This window comes from Seriola lalandi, unplaced genomic scaffold, assembly GCF_002814215.2.
Source record: "Seriola lalandi dorsalis isolate HSWRI2012SDOR001 ecotype SW California unplaced genomic scaffold, Sedor1 jcf7180002054256, whole genome shotgun sequence".
NCBI classification, from domain to species: domain Eukaryota; kingdom Metazoa; phylum Chordata; class Actinopteri; order Carangiformes; family Carangidae; genus Seriola; species Seriola lalandi.
Genome location: NW_019524809.1, coordinates 1,513,044 through 1,530,085, shown reverse-complemented (window position 1 = coordinate 1,530,085; position 17,042 = coordinate 1,513,044). Strand labels below are relative to the sequence as shown.

The 17,042-nt window shown below is 40.3% G+C and overlaps 1 protein-coding gene across 3 annotated transcripts; it reads right to left on the bottom strand.

The window, feature by feature from the left end:
- Window positions 1-91: 91 nt before the first annotated feature.
- myo1ca (myosin Ic, paralog a) lies at window positions 92-16,568 on the bottom strand. Of its 3 annotated transcripts, XM_087173573.1 has the most exons (33): window positions 16,372-16,568; window positions 12,085-12,323; window positions 9,013-9,171; window positions 8,796-8,911; window positions 7,993-8,191; window positions 7,702-7,782; window positions 7,338-7,517; window positions 7,138-7,236; window positions 6,319-6,432; window positions 6,155-6,226; window positions 5,935-6,054; window positions 5,727-5,809; window positions 5,524-5,629; window positions 5,324-5,404; window positions 5,132-5,223; window positions 4,908-5,002; window positions 4,744-4,790; window positions 4,518-4,598; window positions 4,269-4,374; window positions 3,487-3,604; window positions 3,275-3,388; window positions 3,034-3,110; window positions 2,686-2,754; window positions 2,186-2,270; window positions 1,917-2,076; window positions 1,692-1,775; window positions 1,509-1,602; window positions 1,353-1,408; window positions 1,128-1,263; window positions 633-703; window positions 457-554; window positions 245-344; window positions 92-130 (listed from the first exon to the last, which is right to left on the bottom strand). In XM_087173573.1, the coding sequence occupies exons 2-33, from the start codon at window positions 12,100-12,102 to the stop codon at window positions 104-106; spliced, it is 3,138 nt and encodes a 1,045-aa protein (XP_087029699.1). In that variant the 5' UTR covers window positions 12,103-12,323; window positions 16,372-16,568; the 3' UTR covers window positions 92-103. The 3 variants fall into 3 exon arrangements, with proteins under 3 accessions (XP_087029699.1, XP_023260575.1, XP_023260576.1); XM_023404807.2 differs by lacking the exon at window positions 16,372-16,568 and having other exon boundaries at window positions 12,085-12,619; XM_023404808.2 differs by lacking the exons at window positions 12,085-12,323; window positions 16,372-16,568 and adding an exon at window positions 9,984-10,128.
- Window positions 16,569-17,042: the final 474 nt, after the last annotated feature.

Below are 17,042 nucleotides of genomic sequence, written 5' to 3'. Positions count from 1 at the left end.
TTCCTGTCCTGTGCAACCAAACAAATAACAACGACTATCTGAGCGGCAATCTTTCGATTAGCTAAAAAGATCCCCATTTGCCTGGCTGCTGTTTTCTCTTTCTTCATGTGGTGTTGTTGCGTGGGACAGTCTGCAGAGTGAAATCAGATTGAACACAGTCAGCTGGTCGAAATATTTTCAATATCAAAACACCCCTCCCTCCCTGGAGGCTCCCCACATGACATTAGAACAGCCACTGACTCACCACTAGCAGATGTCCTCGCTTGCCTTTGGCCACCTTCATCTCTGAGCCCCTGACAAAATCAATGATTCCTTCCTTGCCACGAGCCACAGCAAACCTAATGCTGCATGCCACACAGGAGGCAAAAAAAAAGACAGGACAAGAAGATAAGAACTGTTGAACTAACAACAACTATGACTTCTGCTGGCATAGACGAGCAGTCAGACAGAACTCACCTGCCCGGGCTGATGTTGACATAGTCGATCTTGCTGGCCATCATGGCTAGTTTTGTCACCAGCTCAATCACATGGTTGCACTGCAGCACAGCATCGGCCTGAGGCAGACAGAGCTGGATTTAGAGTGGCTGCATGGTTGTATACTTAACAGTCATGACTGCTGTGTCCTACTGTACCTTCTGCTTATTGTCCTCACTGGGCATGTGCAGAACAAACATCCCATCGCTGAGAGAGCTCACAGAGATACCTGTTTAAAGAGAAAAACCTTGCTTGGACTCACTGAACTTAAGAACAGAATTAATTAATCAGTAATGATTAGCCAGGAAAATCTGTCACAATGTAATTATCCAAAAACTATGTCCCCATCTCCTGATTTGACTTCACTGTCAATGGTCCTCCTCTCATTTTGGAAACAGTTTTTTTTCATTTTCTCTACCAAAGGATGACAAGAGCTTTAGACATAATCACTACATGTTTGCTAGTGATATTTCTGCAACAGTGCACAGAGAAGGCACAGTAATTGCGGTGTTATGAGTGCTGAAGGTCAAAGAAAAATGTGTATAATAATATATGTGATCGTGGATTCACCCCCCCCCCAACACACACACACACACACACACACACACACACACACACACACACACACACACACACTCAGGGATGGTTTCCACCTCTCAGAGCTGTGTAGTCAATTCTCTGCTTGATCTTGGTCCTGTCCACCAGCACAGCAAAGGTGTTAGTGAGGAGCAGCTGGCGAGGGCGAGGCTTGAAGCCCCTCCTGTCATACTTTGTGACTGACGCACCATACTGAAGAGAACAATGAAGCACATTACTGCCAGGCAACAATTATTATCATCATCATCATCATGTTAGAACAAAGTCAAAATCAATCCCACCTGCACTTTTTCATTGCCGAGAGTCTGGACCACTTTGAGATTGATTTGCTCACGTTCTATGTAGAGCAATGGGAAAGCCATTGGAAAGTTAATGTCACATCTACTGTATGGTGTTTAATATGTAGTGAGGTAATGAATGCATGTATGAACATGTACCAAGCCGGGTGTCCAGAAACAGCCTGCCAACACTCTGAGGATAGCTGTCTTTCTGATCCTTGAAGATCTCACTGGCTACAACTTTCTGCACCATCTAAAGGAAAGGAAAAAAAATTAGCAAAGTTAAAAACCAGCAGGTTAATTATTCTTAAAAAAGCTGCATGTCTTCTGTATTTACTGCACCTGTTTCTTCCATTCAGGCTGGACCCTCCTGCAATACTTCATGACCATGTTTCTCATGTGCAACATCCGCAGGTACTCGGAAGCCTGCAGGGCACCATGCAATTGACAGTGAAGAATTTGCATTAGTAACTCAACAGATTCTTACTTGTACGCATTATTACTATTATCTGTATGTAATGATGTCAGTTAACAGAATGACACTCTGTGTGTAAAGACTGTTTGTACCTCGACAAGGGAGGGAGGAGGTGTTGGCCAGTTTTTGTCCAAAACGCTCTTGGGTAGGTTTTTACGCAGATTCTTGAGGAAGGAGTACCGTACATGATCCAGGAAATACTCATTAACAGGGCAGTATTCCTCATGTCGGTAGATGAAGCCTTTTATGAACCTGATAAAAAAACAAAGACACATACAAAGAAGGGAATTAACTATACATGCGAAATGCAGTCTCAAAAATACATACAGAAAAAAACAGTGACAAAGTATCAGTCAAGCACCTGCGGATTAACTCAGCAGCCTGTCGACGCCTCTTAGCCCTCCTGCGTGCTTTCATCCCTCGCCACCCAGACTGGATCACTATCACTACACATACACATACATGCATAAATTAACACAAAGGTTTATACTCAGCCAAAGAGAACATCCCAAGGTTAGTATGGCATTGTTTTCTGGAACAGAGAGTCCTAAAGCCCCAAATAGACATGTTGGAAAAGTGAAATAAAGTATAAATCTACACAGAATTAAAAAAATTAAAAGAACACAAAACACAAGCATATACACTCAGATAAATACATGAGCTGGAATGTAAACCATGTGGTGTATTACTGTCACTGTATGCCAGTATAAAAAGGCCAAAATCCTATCTGAAAAGTAACTCAAAATAAAATTGGTTTGGAAGGCTATACCAAAAAGAATCAAAGTTAAAGGAGCATAACTTATAATATATAAATATCCAAAAATAAACCTGACCAGTTCTGTGAGTAGTTATTGCTCTGACCTGCACGTCTGATGCGTTGGTACTTGGCTCTCTCCCTGTAGCCTCGCCATGACGTCTGCAGGGTCAAAGCTGGAACAAAACAAAGAAAAGAGACTGATGGTGGATTTATGCTTTTCCAGCAAGGCGTTGCAGAGGTCCTGCTATGCTACGCCTCCGAAATTGGACCCAATTCATAGTTCAGCATAGAATGTAATCCACTCATTAAATATGTTGAACTTTACTTATCACCGCTCTGATGCCATAAACATGTTGCAAATCTACTGCACATATTTGACTGGGAGTCATTATCTCCCATTTCATTTCAGTTGGGACAACAAAATGTGTCTAATCATAACCATGGTTTCTTACCTATCTCTGGCTTTTTTTCTTCTAGTGCATCCTCAGTGTTGAAAAGGGTTTTTGGGAAACGGATGAAGATTTTTGATCTGAAGAAAGTAGACAAAAAATGTGATCAGCACAAAGGTGATACAGCACAGATGTTTTTGGAGTGTTTTTGTGCACACATTTAGTGTGGTGGGACCCATAATCTAACTGTGACAGTATTGGTGAAATGTCATTATTTTGCCCTCTATATCAAACAATACATTACCTGCCCAGTTTGAACTCTTCTGGTTTGTAGCCCAGGTGGTTGACCAGTGTAGACACACCATCAACGAGCCTCCCATGCCAGTTGGGCCATGTCTCAGGACACAGGGGCTTATACCTAAGGGAAGTTGTAGATAATTATGATGAGGGAAGGCTGAACACAGAGTAAACAGAATGAACAGTCACTGAGGGTGTAAGTCGGAGAAGGCCGGCCACCTCTGCAGGAAGGCTTCAAAACGACGACGATAGGCAAAACCAGCTCTCCTGACCCTCAGGTTTTCCATCAGGCCCAGGTACTTCACCTGGTGTCTGACCAGGACTTCATCGAACCTTCCTGTGGGGAGAGATCTTATTCACTGCTGACAATGATACTTGTGGACAATGATGCAATGATGGAAAATCTTATGGCACACATACTATCCTATATTATACTGTATACTTTATAGTATACTAGATTATATACAGCATAACCTTTATTTACCTCAAATGAGGAAACAACCAGGCCTTAATTTAGTTTATATTTATTATTAGAGACCTGGCTTTATTTCAAATTTTCATTTCTAGATATTTTTTTGTATTTTGGTGACAAACCTTCTTGTTTTCCAAGTGTATCCTTGGTGTTAATGTCTTGTGGAGGCAAACTCAATGCTTTCTTAATCTAATTCACATGCTTTAGAGGGCATAATTTATTCCCCTCCCTGGGAGGCATTTATTGTGAAACATCTGCAGAATTAAATAATAGAATTAATCTGAATTAATTAACTAGGGACTGAAAGCAACATTTCTTTTAAGAGGAGATAATGTGTGTAAATGTTGTGTTGTTATTATTTACCATGTGAGCCACTACAGGACAGGCAACTTACTTTTTACCCCTTTATTCCTTACTCTTTATTTAGAATCTGCCTTAATTTGTTTGAACAGTGGTCAAAAACAGCTTTTATTTGATGATAACAGAACTGTAATGTACAGTACAACAAATCTGATGTGTAAAAGTGTACCTGGCTGCTTGGCATCATTAGGCTTGATACAGCGCACGTAGGATGGCTCTTTAGACATGAGGATCTCCATAAGTTTCATCAGGCTGTTTTTAAACTGAGTGGCAGCCTATAAGAAAGAAACAAGAAACAAACTTTTTTGTACATGTGGGTACATGTTGGTTTTTGAAAGATAAAAAGTGATAGAGTAAGAGAGAGAGAGAGAGAGAGAGAGAGAGAAAGAGAGAGAGCGAGAGCATGAATAATTCTCACCATCTCTGGGCGTTTCTGGTCCATCACTTCCTCTCTGCGGAAGCAGTGACTTAGTATCTGGTTGTCTGACTGGCACATGACCTGAACAGATACCAAACCACACAACCACATGTCAACACAGCACACCCCCCCTCCTCTTCCTCTTCGGTCAAGTAATGGCAAGTGACACAGGGGTTTTTGAAAGGTTGCGGTGAGGTTATACCTTGTCCACATTCATTATGCTCACCTCTTTCAGGTTCCTGTTCAGCAAATCATTGTTCTTGTCTAGAAAACCTGAATGAGACAAACAAGAACACCGCAGTCATTAAGGAATCTGTATTTTTATGGGTTGTGCTTTGTAATAAGTGTCATCTCTTGCAATGACACACCACAAAACTGGTTACAGCTTACCATTGACATTGTAGTTCACCTCTCCAGCATAATGAAGCAGCCTGAATTCCTCCCTGCTCATTACCCTGCGAGTTTTTCCATTTGCCAATTTGTGACTGAAAGACACACACATGGAGATGTGCAAACATACATAGGTCTTCAGATATAAGAAGCTGTAGTTAGAAGAGAGAGTCTTTGTACTGAAGGCCAATGTCAAATAATATTAGATATATGATGATGCTTACGTGACGAAATGGGGATGGCCGCCCAGTGTGTCCTCCAGCTTCTCTAAAAAGGAGACATCGCAAGTCTCTCCAGGTCTCAGACACTCCTCATCCTGAAAACAGTTACACTGGTTAACCTAAAATACAATGGCAGATGCATAGACAGCACTATATACAGATAAAAATAAATAAACTAGGAGTTGTCATTTGTACCAGAATGGAGATGATGCCTTTGTGCTTCTCCTCAATCAGGTCACAAATGATCTTGTTGTCAAAGTACTGCACCGTCTCCCACTGAAATTAGTGAGAAACATAAGGGGGAAGAAAAGGTTGCGTGTTAGCATGGAAATGTAAATATTAATAAATATGTCAAACTTAATTGTTTTGACAACTAAACCAACACATGGACTCACTGCAATTCCTTCAGTCTCATACTCCTCCTGCTCAGATCTGAGGGTGAGCTCAATAAAGAGCTGCTGGAGCTTCTCATTGCAGTAGTTGATGCAGAACTGCTCAAAGCTACAGGCAGAAATATAACAAGGGTAACAAGGTCAGAGTTACGTGAAAAGTAGCAGACTACTGCGTAACAGAAAATGGAAATTAATGTAACTCATACCTATTGTGCTGCAGGACTTCAAAGCCATAGATATCAAGAAGTCCTATAACTGAGGAGGCCTTACTGCTGTGGTGGATTTCATCCTGCATAACATATTTAGTACATATCGTGCAGTTAATGGTAAAAAAGAAACAGAGCAACAGTCCCACAACAGAATGATGGAAGTCCTACTACTGTCTTTGAGTTGTTAGCAGAGTCGTCACTGCACCTTCACAGCCAGCGACTGGTTGATCTTCTCCACCAACCAAGAGAAGGTCCGACCATACACAGCCTTGGCTAAGGCATCACGGGCAGACATCGCCTGCTCGAAATTTAGCGGGCTGATCATCTGTAATAGCCAGATGCATGCACAATACAAAATTATAAAAACCCACAATACGCAGCAAACAGCTGGAAACATGTAGAACAAGGAGAAAAAAGACTGTCACCTCCTCTCCTTTGGCAGTGAGTTTCTTGTGAGTGAGGGCCTCAGTCAGGGCTGAGCCATCAACACCCAGCAGCTGGAAAATAACAATACATCTGTTCAATGACTTTTTGTGACATATTTTGTGCATATTTGAACTTCCAGTAATACTAGTGGGACTTTTCTTACCTTCGCAAGATTTGTTATCTGGGTCTCAGTGGTGATATAAGTTTCTCCTTCCTCCCCTTCCCCAAACTGAGTGTTTCCCAGATGGAGAACACCAGCGATGATGTTCAGCAATTTCTGAAAAACAGTTCACAACAACCTCATAGATGAAACATTTGCCTTTTAACCAAATAAATATCTGGGCGGTTATTAAAAAAGACACTGAGCATATGATCATCAATAAACAGTCAGAACCAGAAGTGTGAGTGAAAAAGTACAGTTTAGCAAAGTAACTCATATTTGAATGGTCACTACAAATGCTTGAGACGGCAAGTTGTTGTAAACAATGTAGGACTCAAAACCTTCATGAAAAAGTCTATGCAAATACTTTATGAGTAAAAGTAAAATTAAAAGTAAACTAAAAATGGAATTTAAAAGTGCTGAGCCTTAAGGATACAAAAACTTTATTGGTGAAAAACAATGAATGTGAAAAATAATAGATATATATATATTATTAAAACTGCTCACAGTGCAGTGTTTTAAGCTTGGATTCAAAAATTGTCCTGAATGTTTTTATTATGTTAAGAAATGTGATGTTTGGCCAGTGTGAAAATGTAAGCTGAGAAAATGTGGACTTTTTCATTGCTGAAAAGAATATTCCCAGTATAATGCAAATTGTTAGACATTGCTCGTCTTGGATTCATTCCTATGACTCTACAGTTTAAACCGTTCCACTTTAATTTGGTAAATGTGGTAAACCATAGAACATGGGTGGAAAACGAAACAGCAGTGTTGTTGCCTGCATAGAGACAACAGCCATTCATTGTTTTGATTTTTACTTACCTGCACTTCTTCCTCACTGAAGCCAATAACACACAGGGCCTTCATCACAACTTTCCAATTATTCTTGTCACTAATGGAGCTGACTCTGGGGCAGTTACCCTGAACAAGACAATTAAATGTTACACTTCAGCTGATGCTGTGATTGCTCAGACCTCAGTTTGAAAACAAGTAATTCATCAGACCTCCGAAACCACACACACCTTGACCAGATAGTGGTAGTTCTGGGGGTTTCTTTCCAGGCCCAGTGTCTTAAGCAGGTCTTCGTCCCCTCCATCCAGAAGCTGATAGAAGATGTGGAAGTTCCTCTCACCATGGTTCTGGTGTACTACACGAGATTTCTCCAGCAGGTAGTTCAGGATGTGACCGCCCACTGGTACCCCCTTGGAGAGATTACAGAAAGAGATGGGAGAAGATAACAACTGTGACAGCAGGTTTAACATTATGGAGGTTTCGGTGTTTGAGTCTCAATCTTTGATATAACTACACTAAATGTGATGTTGTCAGTATGGTATAAGCACATACGATTTCTATAAAGAATGAGAAAGCCAAGGAGGGAGTGTTTACCCTGAAGTCAAACTGAACATCCATGTATTTCCCAAAGCGGCTGGAGTTGTCATTCCTCAGTGTTTTAGCGTTGCCAAATGCCTGCACACAACGAGGGAGCCAGGAAATTAGAGAGAGGAAGTGAAATTAAGGGCAACTAAACAATAACAAAATCAAACAATCAAGAGAAAGCAAAGTATTTCAGATCAGATAATAGCATACAGTATATTGTGAAAGATAGATAAGTCTACATTCACTGTGCTTTTTTATTCTAAACTGGCTGTTCAGTTTAAAAAGAAGAAGGTTAAATACCTCCAGAACGGGGTTGGACTGTAGTAGACGGTCACCAAGGGCAGCCATGCAATCATTAGTGGGGCAGGTGACAGCGTAGTAGAGGAGGATCTTCTTGGAGGCCTCTGTTTTACCTGCTCCACTCTCACCTGATATGAGAATACACTGGTCTTTCCTCTCGGTCCTCATTGCTCGGTAAGTGTTGTCTGACACAGCGTAGCTGAGGGAAAATGCAAACGCTGCGTCAGTTAACAGCTCAACTATACAATACAATACAAACACCAGTTCACTTCAGTCAAAGTAATTCATTGGGAATGGGGTTTTTTTTTCCTATGACTGAAAGCTGTCAGTCAGTCAGCTGTAAATTTAATTTATTTGTTTGTGTGGAAACATTACAAAATTACATTTACCTTCTTATTAGTTAGTCTTACCATGATATCAAACTCATTCTCCAATAAATCCTATGAATCCAAAGATTTAGCCAGATACCAAAAATAAATAGGCTATAAAATGTTTTGTGACTTTTGAAATATTTCAATAAGATCAATTAATAAATTAAATGAGGCAAAGAGAGGCAAACATTTTTATTATTTCAGTGAGAGTTTGGTGTTGAAGTGCTGTGAGAAGGTTTTGAAAGCATATAAATATAATACAACATAATAATCATAGCATATTATTGAATGCTAGTCATGCCTTAATAAATCCTGTTTGATCACAGTGTATCAGTGATATATTGTGATGTGTCGTGTCATGTGATCATCATCATGGCAGCTGACAGTGGAGGAGTTGGGTAAAAAATGTCTAAGGACAATGAAATGACTCACATGTGAGGTGATATTTCATAGAAGCTGACCCCTCTGTAGCGCTCCATCTGCTGCTTGGAGTAAATCTCCAGCTCTTTGTACGGGTTCACTGACACCAACACAGAGCCAATGTACGTCTGAGCCAAAACATTAGAAGAAGAGACAGCACATTCAAATATGTCTCACCACACCAACCGAAACGTTCTGGAACATATGAAATGAAATTGGCTTTTATTACATAGACAAGGTTTTCTTTGAAGCGTCGCCGCAGGTTCTCTATGAAGGCTGCCTCACTGTTGTAATTTTCCAGCAAGACAAAATCCTGCACCCCGACCCTGTCCCGCGCAGTCAGGGCACTCTCCATCACCAGACGCACTCTTCCCTCAACATCCACCTCCTATAGGAAGAGAGAGGAGAGACATTATAGAAAGTCTCAGAAGTGAAAGCACCTGACACAGTTCAGCAGTTCTGAGAAGAGTCTGCTACTCTGGTCCGTTACTATAGACAGGAAAAAGACTGAATGAATTAATGTGAGTTACAATGGGTCAATGAGTCACTTCACATTTTAAAAACTCAAGAGGGAAATGATTTCAGTTCTTCTGACAACCCTTTAATTGATGTAGTTACACTCTGTAGACAAGCAGGGGGCACAAAAGGCCTATTCACGATTCATCTGATGCACACAACATTCACCCAGTTATGAAAGAATTAACATCTGGTGCTCAGTATTACAACATTTGCCACATAACTTATTACAAGATCTATTTATGAAGCAAAACAACATAAAACTATCTTCAAAATATCAGAGCAAATGACACAAGATATTGTGAACACATTACTAAAACTGCACTATGTGAAGACACAGAGTAAGAAGAGTTTCACAAAGCCTTGCCAAGATTAAACAATAGAGACATTTTAGGTTTCCAAATGATAAACAGACGTGTTAGACACATCTATTATGTGATAGCGAGATAGTGTATTATGATGTATGTACAGTACACACAGCTTTAGTATATCACCAGACAGGGTATAACCATTGCCACTGGGAAAGTGTGTGTACATGTCAACCCCACTGTGGTGACAAACATCATAGTGCAGACAGGAAATAAGCACCAGACGCCTGAGTGAAATGCTTAGATATGCCCTGAAATATAAGCACATGCATAAACAAAGAGATAAAAATGTCAGATGTCACTAGTCAATACTTACTGATGATAAATATCCAGTCACACAAAGTAGTGTGTAATCAGTGTACTACACCCAATCCCAACCAGCTGCGCTCTATCTTCAGTATCAAAGATTCGTTTATGAGAAAAGCTTGGCTGTTTCTCTTTGTGCATTCATAAAAAAAAAAACAAGCAGAAAGTGGAACAAAGGGGTAAGACATCCACAGGACTTCTGTTTTTCTTGAATGCAAGAACCTCTCAAGGGTCTCATTTGGCTGCTTAATGCCAGTAAAAGGTCATTATCTTTGAGCACTAGATGCAGGAAAATCCTTTAAAAAACAAGAGGACAACAGTGGAAGATAGCCAAGAAGTGAGAGCAAAGGAAAGCCAACAGACACTTCCACTGTAGCCCCCTCCTCTCTGGTTCACCTTAGAGTATTGTTCTCCCACTCAGCTGCAGGTGGGCTTCCTACAGATAGTAATTACAGTTCACAGTCAGATTTTCCAAAGGATACAACAAAGGAATGTTAGGGTCAGGTTTGGGGCAGGTGTTCAGTGGATACCACCGAATGTTTCTGCGCTGTACATGCTTCAAACATTGTGAATATGTATAAGTCTGCATGACTGGTGAACCATTTCCATTCATGATACCCGTGAGGCAGAAAAGTAATTAGTAATACAAACATTAAATTATCCCTACACTGCTGGAGGTGTGTTATGCAGGGGATTCTCAGTTTATCAAGGATTGTACAAGAATATTTACACTGGCTTGAGTTCGACTTGTATGTGCTTGCTTATCACATATAATGTCATATAGATTAAGGTGGGCTTATACGTTATTATGAAGCTTGGAAAATACCTCCATGTGTTCATATGATGTGCATACACATCAACCTTTCATGCTAGATGACAATGACACTACCTGGCTCTGAACTTTAATAGACTCCTTTGGCCTGAATCTTTCATTCCATCTTCCTCAGGCCTCATGCCTTTTATGTTAATCTCTGAAGGTATGCAGTTGTACAGTAGCTGCTACGCTAACAGTTTCATCCTTTCCAACGTCTGAAACATGCAAATTTTATGTAATGATCTTATTATGCTCAGTTGTTTCTTTTACAAATAAAAGACAGCATTAAATGTGCACTGACACATATTGGACTTTCCAAGCAACAACACAATGTTTTGTCTGATAGCTCAAAAACACAGCAAACATTGTTTTCAAGCGTCTATTTCTCAGCAGTCATGAGTTACATTTCTCACTTTTATCCCAGAAATTGTGTCATCGTAACATGCGAGGAAAACAAAAATCACTTTTAATGGAGAGAAGCCAAGAATCCAAAACACTTCTTATACTCTAAAACATAGAAACACTGCTATCGCTATGGTTACATAATCTCAGAGGAAATTCAAAGGATCTGAAAATATTTTTTGGAGACACCTTGGCTGAGATACCATAAGGGCTACAGTTTTGGGATGGAGATTTAAGCAGAATATAATCTAATCCTTGAAGCTTTGCTATCAATGAACTGACCTGAGGCTTGCTTGTTACAGCAGCAAGAGTCTGAACAAATTGTCTCCCACTGTGCTTGAGCGCTTTATGTTGGATTTGACTCTGAGTACCAGGGACCTTCACTGAAATCTGCAGGTTTGAAGGTGCAGCTGCAGTGACAACCAGCAAGGAGACTAACTTAACAGTGGGACTTGGCTCCAGGCCCCATGACTAAGCTCTGCTGGGCCGACTCCATTCGGATTGTCTTCCTTATATGGCATGCCCCACCACTCTGTCCCAGGGCGAGCTGCTCTGGTACCACAGCTGGTTCCCTACCACCAATGTGCCAGTAACGGATACGGTGGAAAAATACCAAGTTTATCCTCTTTGGGCTTCTTCTGTTAAAGCTTATACAAAAACCAAAATACACACTGACTCATACACAGGCAAAAAAAAAAATCTCCAAGTGACTCATTGTTTTGTTTTGCTTTTCCCTCCATGAGTGAGGCAGTGGACTGGTGGATTGGTATCTTGTGCTTTACTGTATAAGCACAGATCATGTATGCATAGTAACACACACACATAAAATCCAGTTAAGTGTTCAGCACTAAACATGAAAACACAACAAAGAGCATCATGGCAGTCAGGATCTTACCCTGCCTTGGTACCTCATCCTGTTCTGTTGTTGCTGGAAGAAGGTTGACCTGGTGGTTCCCCCTCCCGGGCTGGTGCCCCTCCTCCTCTGTCAGAGAAACTCCTTAATTGTAACCTCTCATCCACCTTTGCCCATGGGCGACAGATTAAGTTAAAGTTCTCTTCCCGTCAGTCACTTTCTTTCTGCCTTGGTCTCTCTCTCTCTCTCTCCACTTCTTTCCTCCTCCTCGTCTGGCTCCCCTGTGAGGACGAAGCACACGCACTCAGGCCACAACACCAGCAGCTCCTCTTGTTATACCTTCAATTCATCTTCCCTTTGACAGGTCAAAGTAAATGTCCGCCTCTCCACAAGTCCCTCTCCTTTCCTCTAAACTATACTGCATGAAACAAGGGCAGGAACTCCACTCACACGTCACACAACTGGACTGAAAAGAAGTCAAGGGAAAGTATGCTGTTGGATAATGCAAAAAAAAAAAAAAAAAAAAGGGGCTGAGAGCGTTTGGAAAAATTTGCTAAGAGCCCAAAACTACAAACATGTAATCACTCTACAGCTACATAAAAAGGGAAAAAAAGAGAAAATCACATGATGAGATCTCAGTACATTCTTTCTTCTTTCCTTCCCTCCCAGTTTAGTTTGCTCCCTCCCTTTTCTCCCACAAGCTGAGACAGATTCAAAGGGGATGTGAGTTATGGAAGTGTTTCACCAGCGAGACTGTGTGTCTCTTCATGGTCGTCTTGCACTATCGATGAAATGACAAACACCGACATCGAAATATCACAGTTATCTGAAAGTCTGTTATTAATCTTATATCAGTCTGAGTCATCATATTCCCCAGCTGGCTAGTTTTCCTGGCAATATTCATTTGTAATAAATTCTAATTTTTAACATAGCAATAATTTAACATATAATTTGCTGTTTGCGTGGATAATCAAATTTCTTTTTTCTTACTTTCCCTCCCGTTCTAGGCATTCTTAGGGAACGTAGACAAGGCCACATGGTCGCTGTGAGAGAACAGCGCCCTCCTCTGGTTTCCCTCCCTAACTTTCCTTTCACCCCATTTCCCCCCCACTCTGTCTCCATGCCTCACTCTCTTTCCCTTGCCAGCATCACCAAATATCCAACACTGAGGAATCTGAATAATGTTGCCCAGATGGAGAAACTCTCTCACTCCTCCTCTCAATCTCTGGCTGTCACAGTAGTGCTTAAAAGATAAAACCTTAGGGACACTTAAAAGCAAACGAAAACATGTGGGTTTTAAAATAATCTTAAAAATGTCCGCAGAGGGAGAACATTAAATTGAAAGAGTAAAACTGTTCCAAAGTTTTGGGGCAGCTACCGCAAAAGCCCGATCACCCTTTCCCCTTAGTCTGTGATTGGAGTGTACACAAATAGGGGACAAGTGAAACTTCTACATTCATTCAAACAGTGTAAAAGCTCATGTACCAATTTTGTCTCATTCAAAACCTCATTTTGGTGCCCTGCCCCCTTTACTGTACATGGACATCAAACCTGCCAGGTCTGGCCAGCACTCTCACTCTCTTCCTTTCTAAAGATTTAGCCTCCATGACGCTGTAGTTTACTCAGTTACCCCATTGCATTCCCCCTGAATTGTATGTGCTTTAAATGATTTGTCACTTCAGGTCAGTTTTGTATAGAGTGCAAAAATCAAAAGAAACTCATACAATGAGATGACAGTTGATCATTTAGTTGGCACAGAAAAGTTGACTGTAGCAGAATGGTAGGTATTGTTGTGTTCCCTTATCAAAGGCAAACAGTGCAGTGAGGAAATATTCAGGGTAAGAAGTTATGTGGCAATAACACAGCTCCCATGGTCATATGGATTAAAGGTGAATATCATTGGAAGTGGCCATAATCTATTCAAAAGAAATTCTAAAACATAATTATAGAATAAATAAATCATAAATCATAAAATGTAATTTTGAAATACACAACATATTTGTTCCTCTGATTGATAATAGTAGTAGTAACCTTAGTTTCTGTTGAAAGATTCACGGTGGGCATGTTTGGGTATTTCTTAAGTCCTTCTTAAATTACTAGTTTGGAGTCATCAGAAAAGTAAACTAGAAATGTACTTGAGTCATAACCATACCCAGGTATCTCAGACACAATACACAGTAGATAGATTGCTGGCAGCATTTCTGACTTATTTTTGAAGAGCATCCAAGACATGCATGTTGAAAACATGAGGGTGCTCTTCTAAGACATCTAGTTTCTCTACTCTGCACACATTACACATAATAGCATCTGGTCAATCCGTACTGCTAGCAAAATCGAAAGGACACTAAAGTCAATCAGAGAGAAACTACAGTTTCACTGTAAAGTCCATCTTTACTACCAAAGCTGCGTTATTTTTCAGTTGCGTTTTTTTTTCAATCAGCGTTCCTATCTTTGTTTAGCAGTTCCTGTAAGAAGTATTTCCTTCCTAGCTGTTTCCTGATGTTCAGGATCTTCCTTCATGACGATTTGCTTGCACTCAATTGTTATCTGAACTATACCTTTCTAGACTTTTAATTTCATGTGTGTATATATCATTACTTTAAAATACAGGGCAGCCAATGTGTTCTGTTTAATGAGCTTAGATCTAACACTTAGTGTAAGTGTAACTGCTATTAAGATATGGCAGGACTGGGTTGATTTATTTCAACTAACTTGCTCTCAGGAGTGCACCTTCTTTCTGTCCTCAACTGGCACTACACCCACTTTTATTAAACCCAAAACCAAAATACTGTAAAAAAAAAAAAAAAAAAAAAAAAAAAAAAAAAAAAATCACATTTTTGTTGTAACCTTGGTGACATATCTTAAAATAAAGTTAAGCATGTCTCTCCCTCCTATTAAGGATTTCCTTTTTGCAGCTCCAGCCCTCTGCCTGACTTCAATTTCAGATAATTACATTAAAAACTCAAAAACTAATTCTGAACATCTGACATATTATGGAAGAAATCCAAACATCCTGGCACAACCTTCCTGTCATAAACTGACTGCCTGTGTGCACAGCGTTCGAAGCTGAAGTATAATAATGGTTTTTCCTCATTTTGTATTTAAATTGCTAAGGTTTTCCAATTCAGTCTAACAATGAATCACAGAAGAATGATGACTTATTTGGGCAGGGTGGAAATGGGTTGTTTCTCCCACTCTCTCTTTCTCTCTCTCTCTATATCACACACACACACACACACACACACACACACACAAACACACACACACAAACACACACACACGAACGCACACACATCTCACACACATAGATGTAATGGAATAAATGAGATGTAATACTTTGCACGTATCTAGCTCACCTAAATCTCACCATGCTAACCCTTACAGCTTCAAATGGTCTATTTCTCTCTTTCTTCTTTCCTTCCCATTGTTGACTTGTTATGTTTCATTATTTACACTTCAGTGTAGAGCTGTTGTGAAATTAGTTATGAAGTTAAATAAAAAATGAAAAAAATATATTTGAATGTTGTTTGGGTTACCTGACCTAGCTTTCCCTACTGCTCATGATGTCCTTGGTATAGACACCCTTCTCCACCTATTGTCCACCTGTGCTGAGCTCCTTCAGCACCCATCTGCTGTCCCTTTCACCCTATTTTCACCTCTACTGCCTCTCATCCCCCAGATCCCTGTTACACCATAAAGGCAACTTCATAAATTGATCAAGGCACAAAACAAAACCCTGCAAATCAACAAGCTGTGGAATTTTTTCCGTAGCAGAAATTTCGAAACAAAAATGCAAAAGGAACAAATATAAACTGGGGATGTAGTAATCTTAAGTCTGCTTTCCATCAACATGAGGATGAGTAAGAGGTAAATAATTTAACTTTCCTTGGATGATCACTGTTACAACAAGCATGACTTTATCACTTCATCAACTCCTCTTGATGCTCTGAATTATATGAAGGCTTAGGGCTCTTCCTAGTGGTAATGATATCAATTACACTGAACTGGCTCCTATTCCATAAAACGGATGGAATGCAATTAAATTTTATTCCCACAAGCTGAATCCTAATGACTTTTCATCAAGCATCACAAACATATGGAAATTTCCTTATCTAAGTTTATAACAGGATAGCTGTAAAGACAACAGTGCTCCTATTTTCCTCATAATAGTATTTTGCACTGTTACAGCTCTACTTTTATTTTCTTTTGCCACCTTCAAGCACAAAAGCTTTAATTACTGAAACACAGTACAAGCATGAAAAAAAATGGCATAAAAAAATGTGTACACATGCAGAAACACATACATGCAATACACATAAATGTGCCTACCTCCTCTCAGTTAGTCATCAGAGCATATGATCGACCATGGTGAAACTGAAGAGTGAACAGCTTCTTCCATATACTCCTCCAGCGGCAGCAGTCTGGTGGTAACCACAGTTTCGGTTATTTGTACAGCTGCATGTGAAGCTCCTGGACTACACTGTCCATTACCAGGCTGACTTCCTTTAGTCTAAATGCACTCCCACTCGGAACTGCTGAATCCAAACGGATAAAATTACAGCTCAGCAAGATTAATAGAAGGTAAAAACTGTGACCGCGTTATGCCTCCATTGCAAAGGTGAGAGATTTCAAGAAGATTATGGGCTATAAATCCGCTAGGAGGCGACAACGCAAAAATTAATAGTCTGCCAAAAGTAATCAGATATTAAGGGGGGGGGGGGGGGGGGGGGCAACGACCGCCATATGGTGCTGATGTCTGGTCTGCCCCTGTTAAAGGTGGGAGAGCTGAGTGGTTAATACACCATGAACATCCCTGACCTTGTACAGGCCAATTTATGAGTCTATCAGGCTACAGGTAAAGGTAGGTACAGTCCTTTACGTGATTGCCTCCACTACACTTAACTGATGCTTTGCAATGCAATACCTATATAAATTATATTCCTTTATCTGCTTTCGACCTTTGGGAAACTGTTATGGATCCTGTGTATGCTGCAGTCTCA

Coding starts and splice junctions, on each gene's coding strand:
- myo1ca (XM_087173573.1), bottom strand. Junction 3,389..3,486: donor TTTGAAGCCTTCCTGCAGAG/GTGGCCGGCCTT, acceptor AACTTCCCTTAG/GTATAAGCCCCTGTGTCCTG. Junction 2,755..3,033: donor AGAAAAAAAGCCAGAGATAG/GTAAGAAACCAT, acceptor GTTTTGTTCCAG/CTTTGACCCTGCAGACGTCA.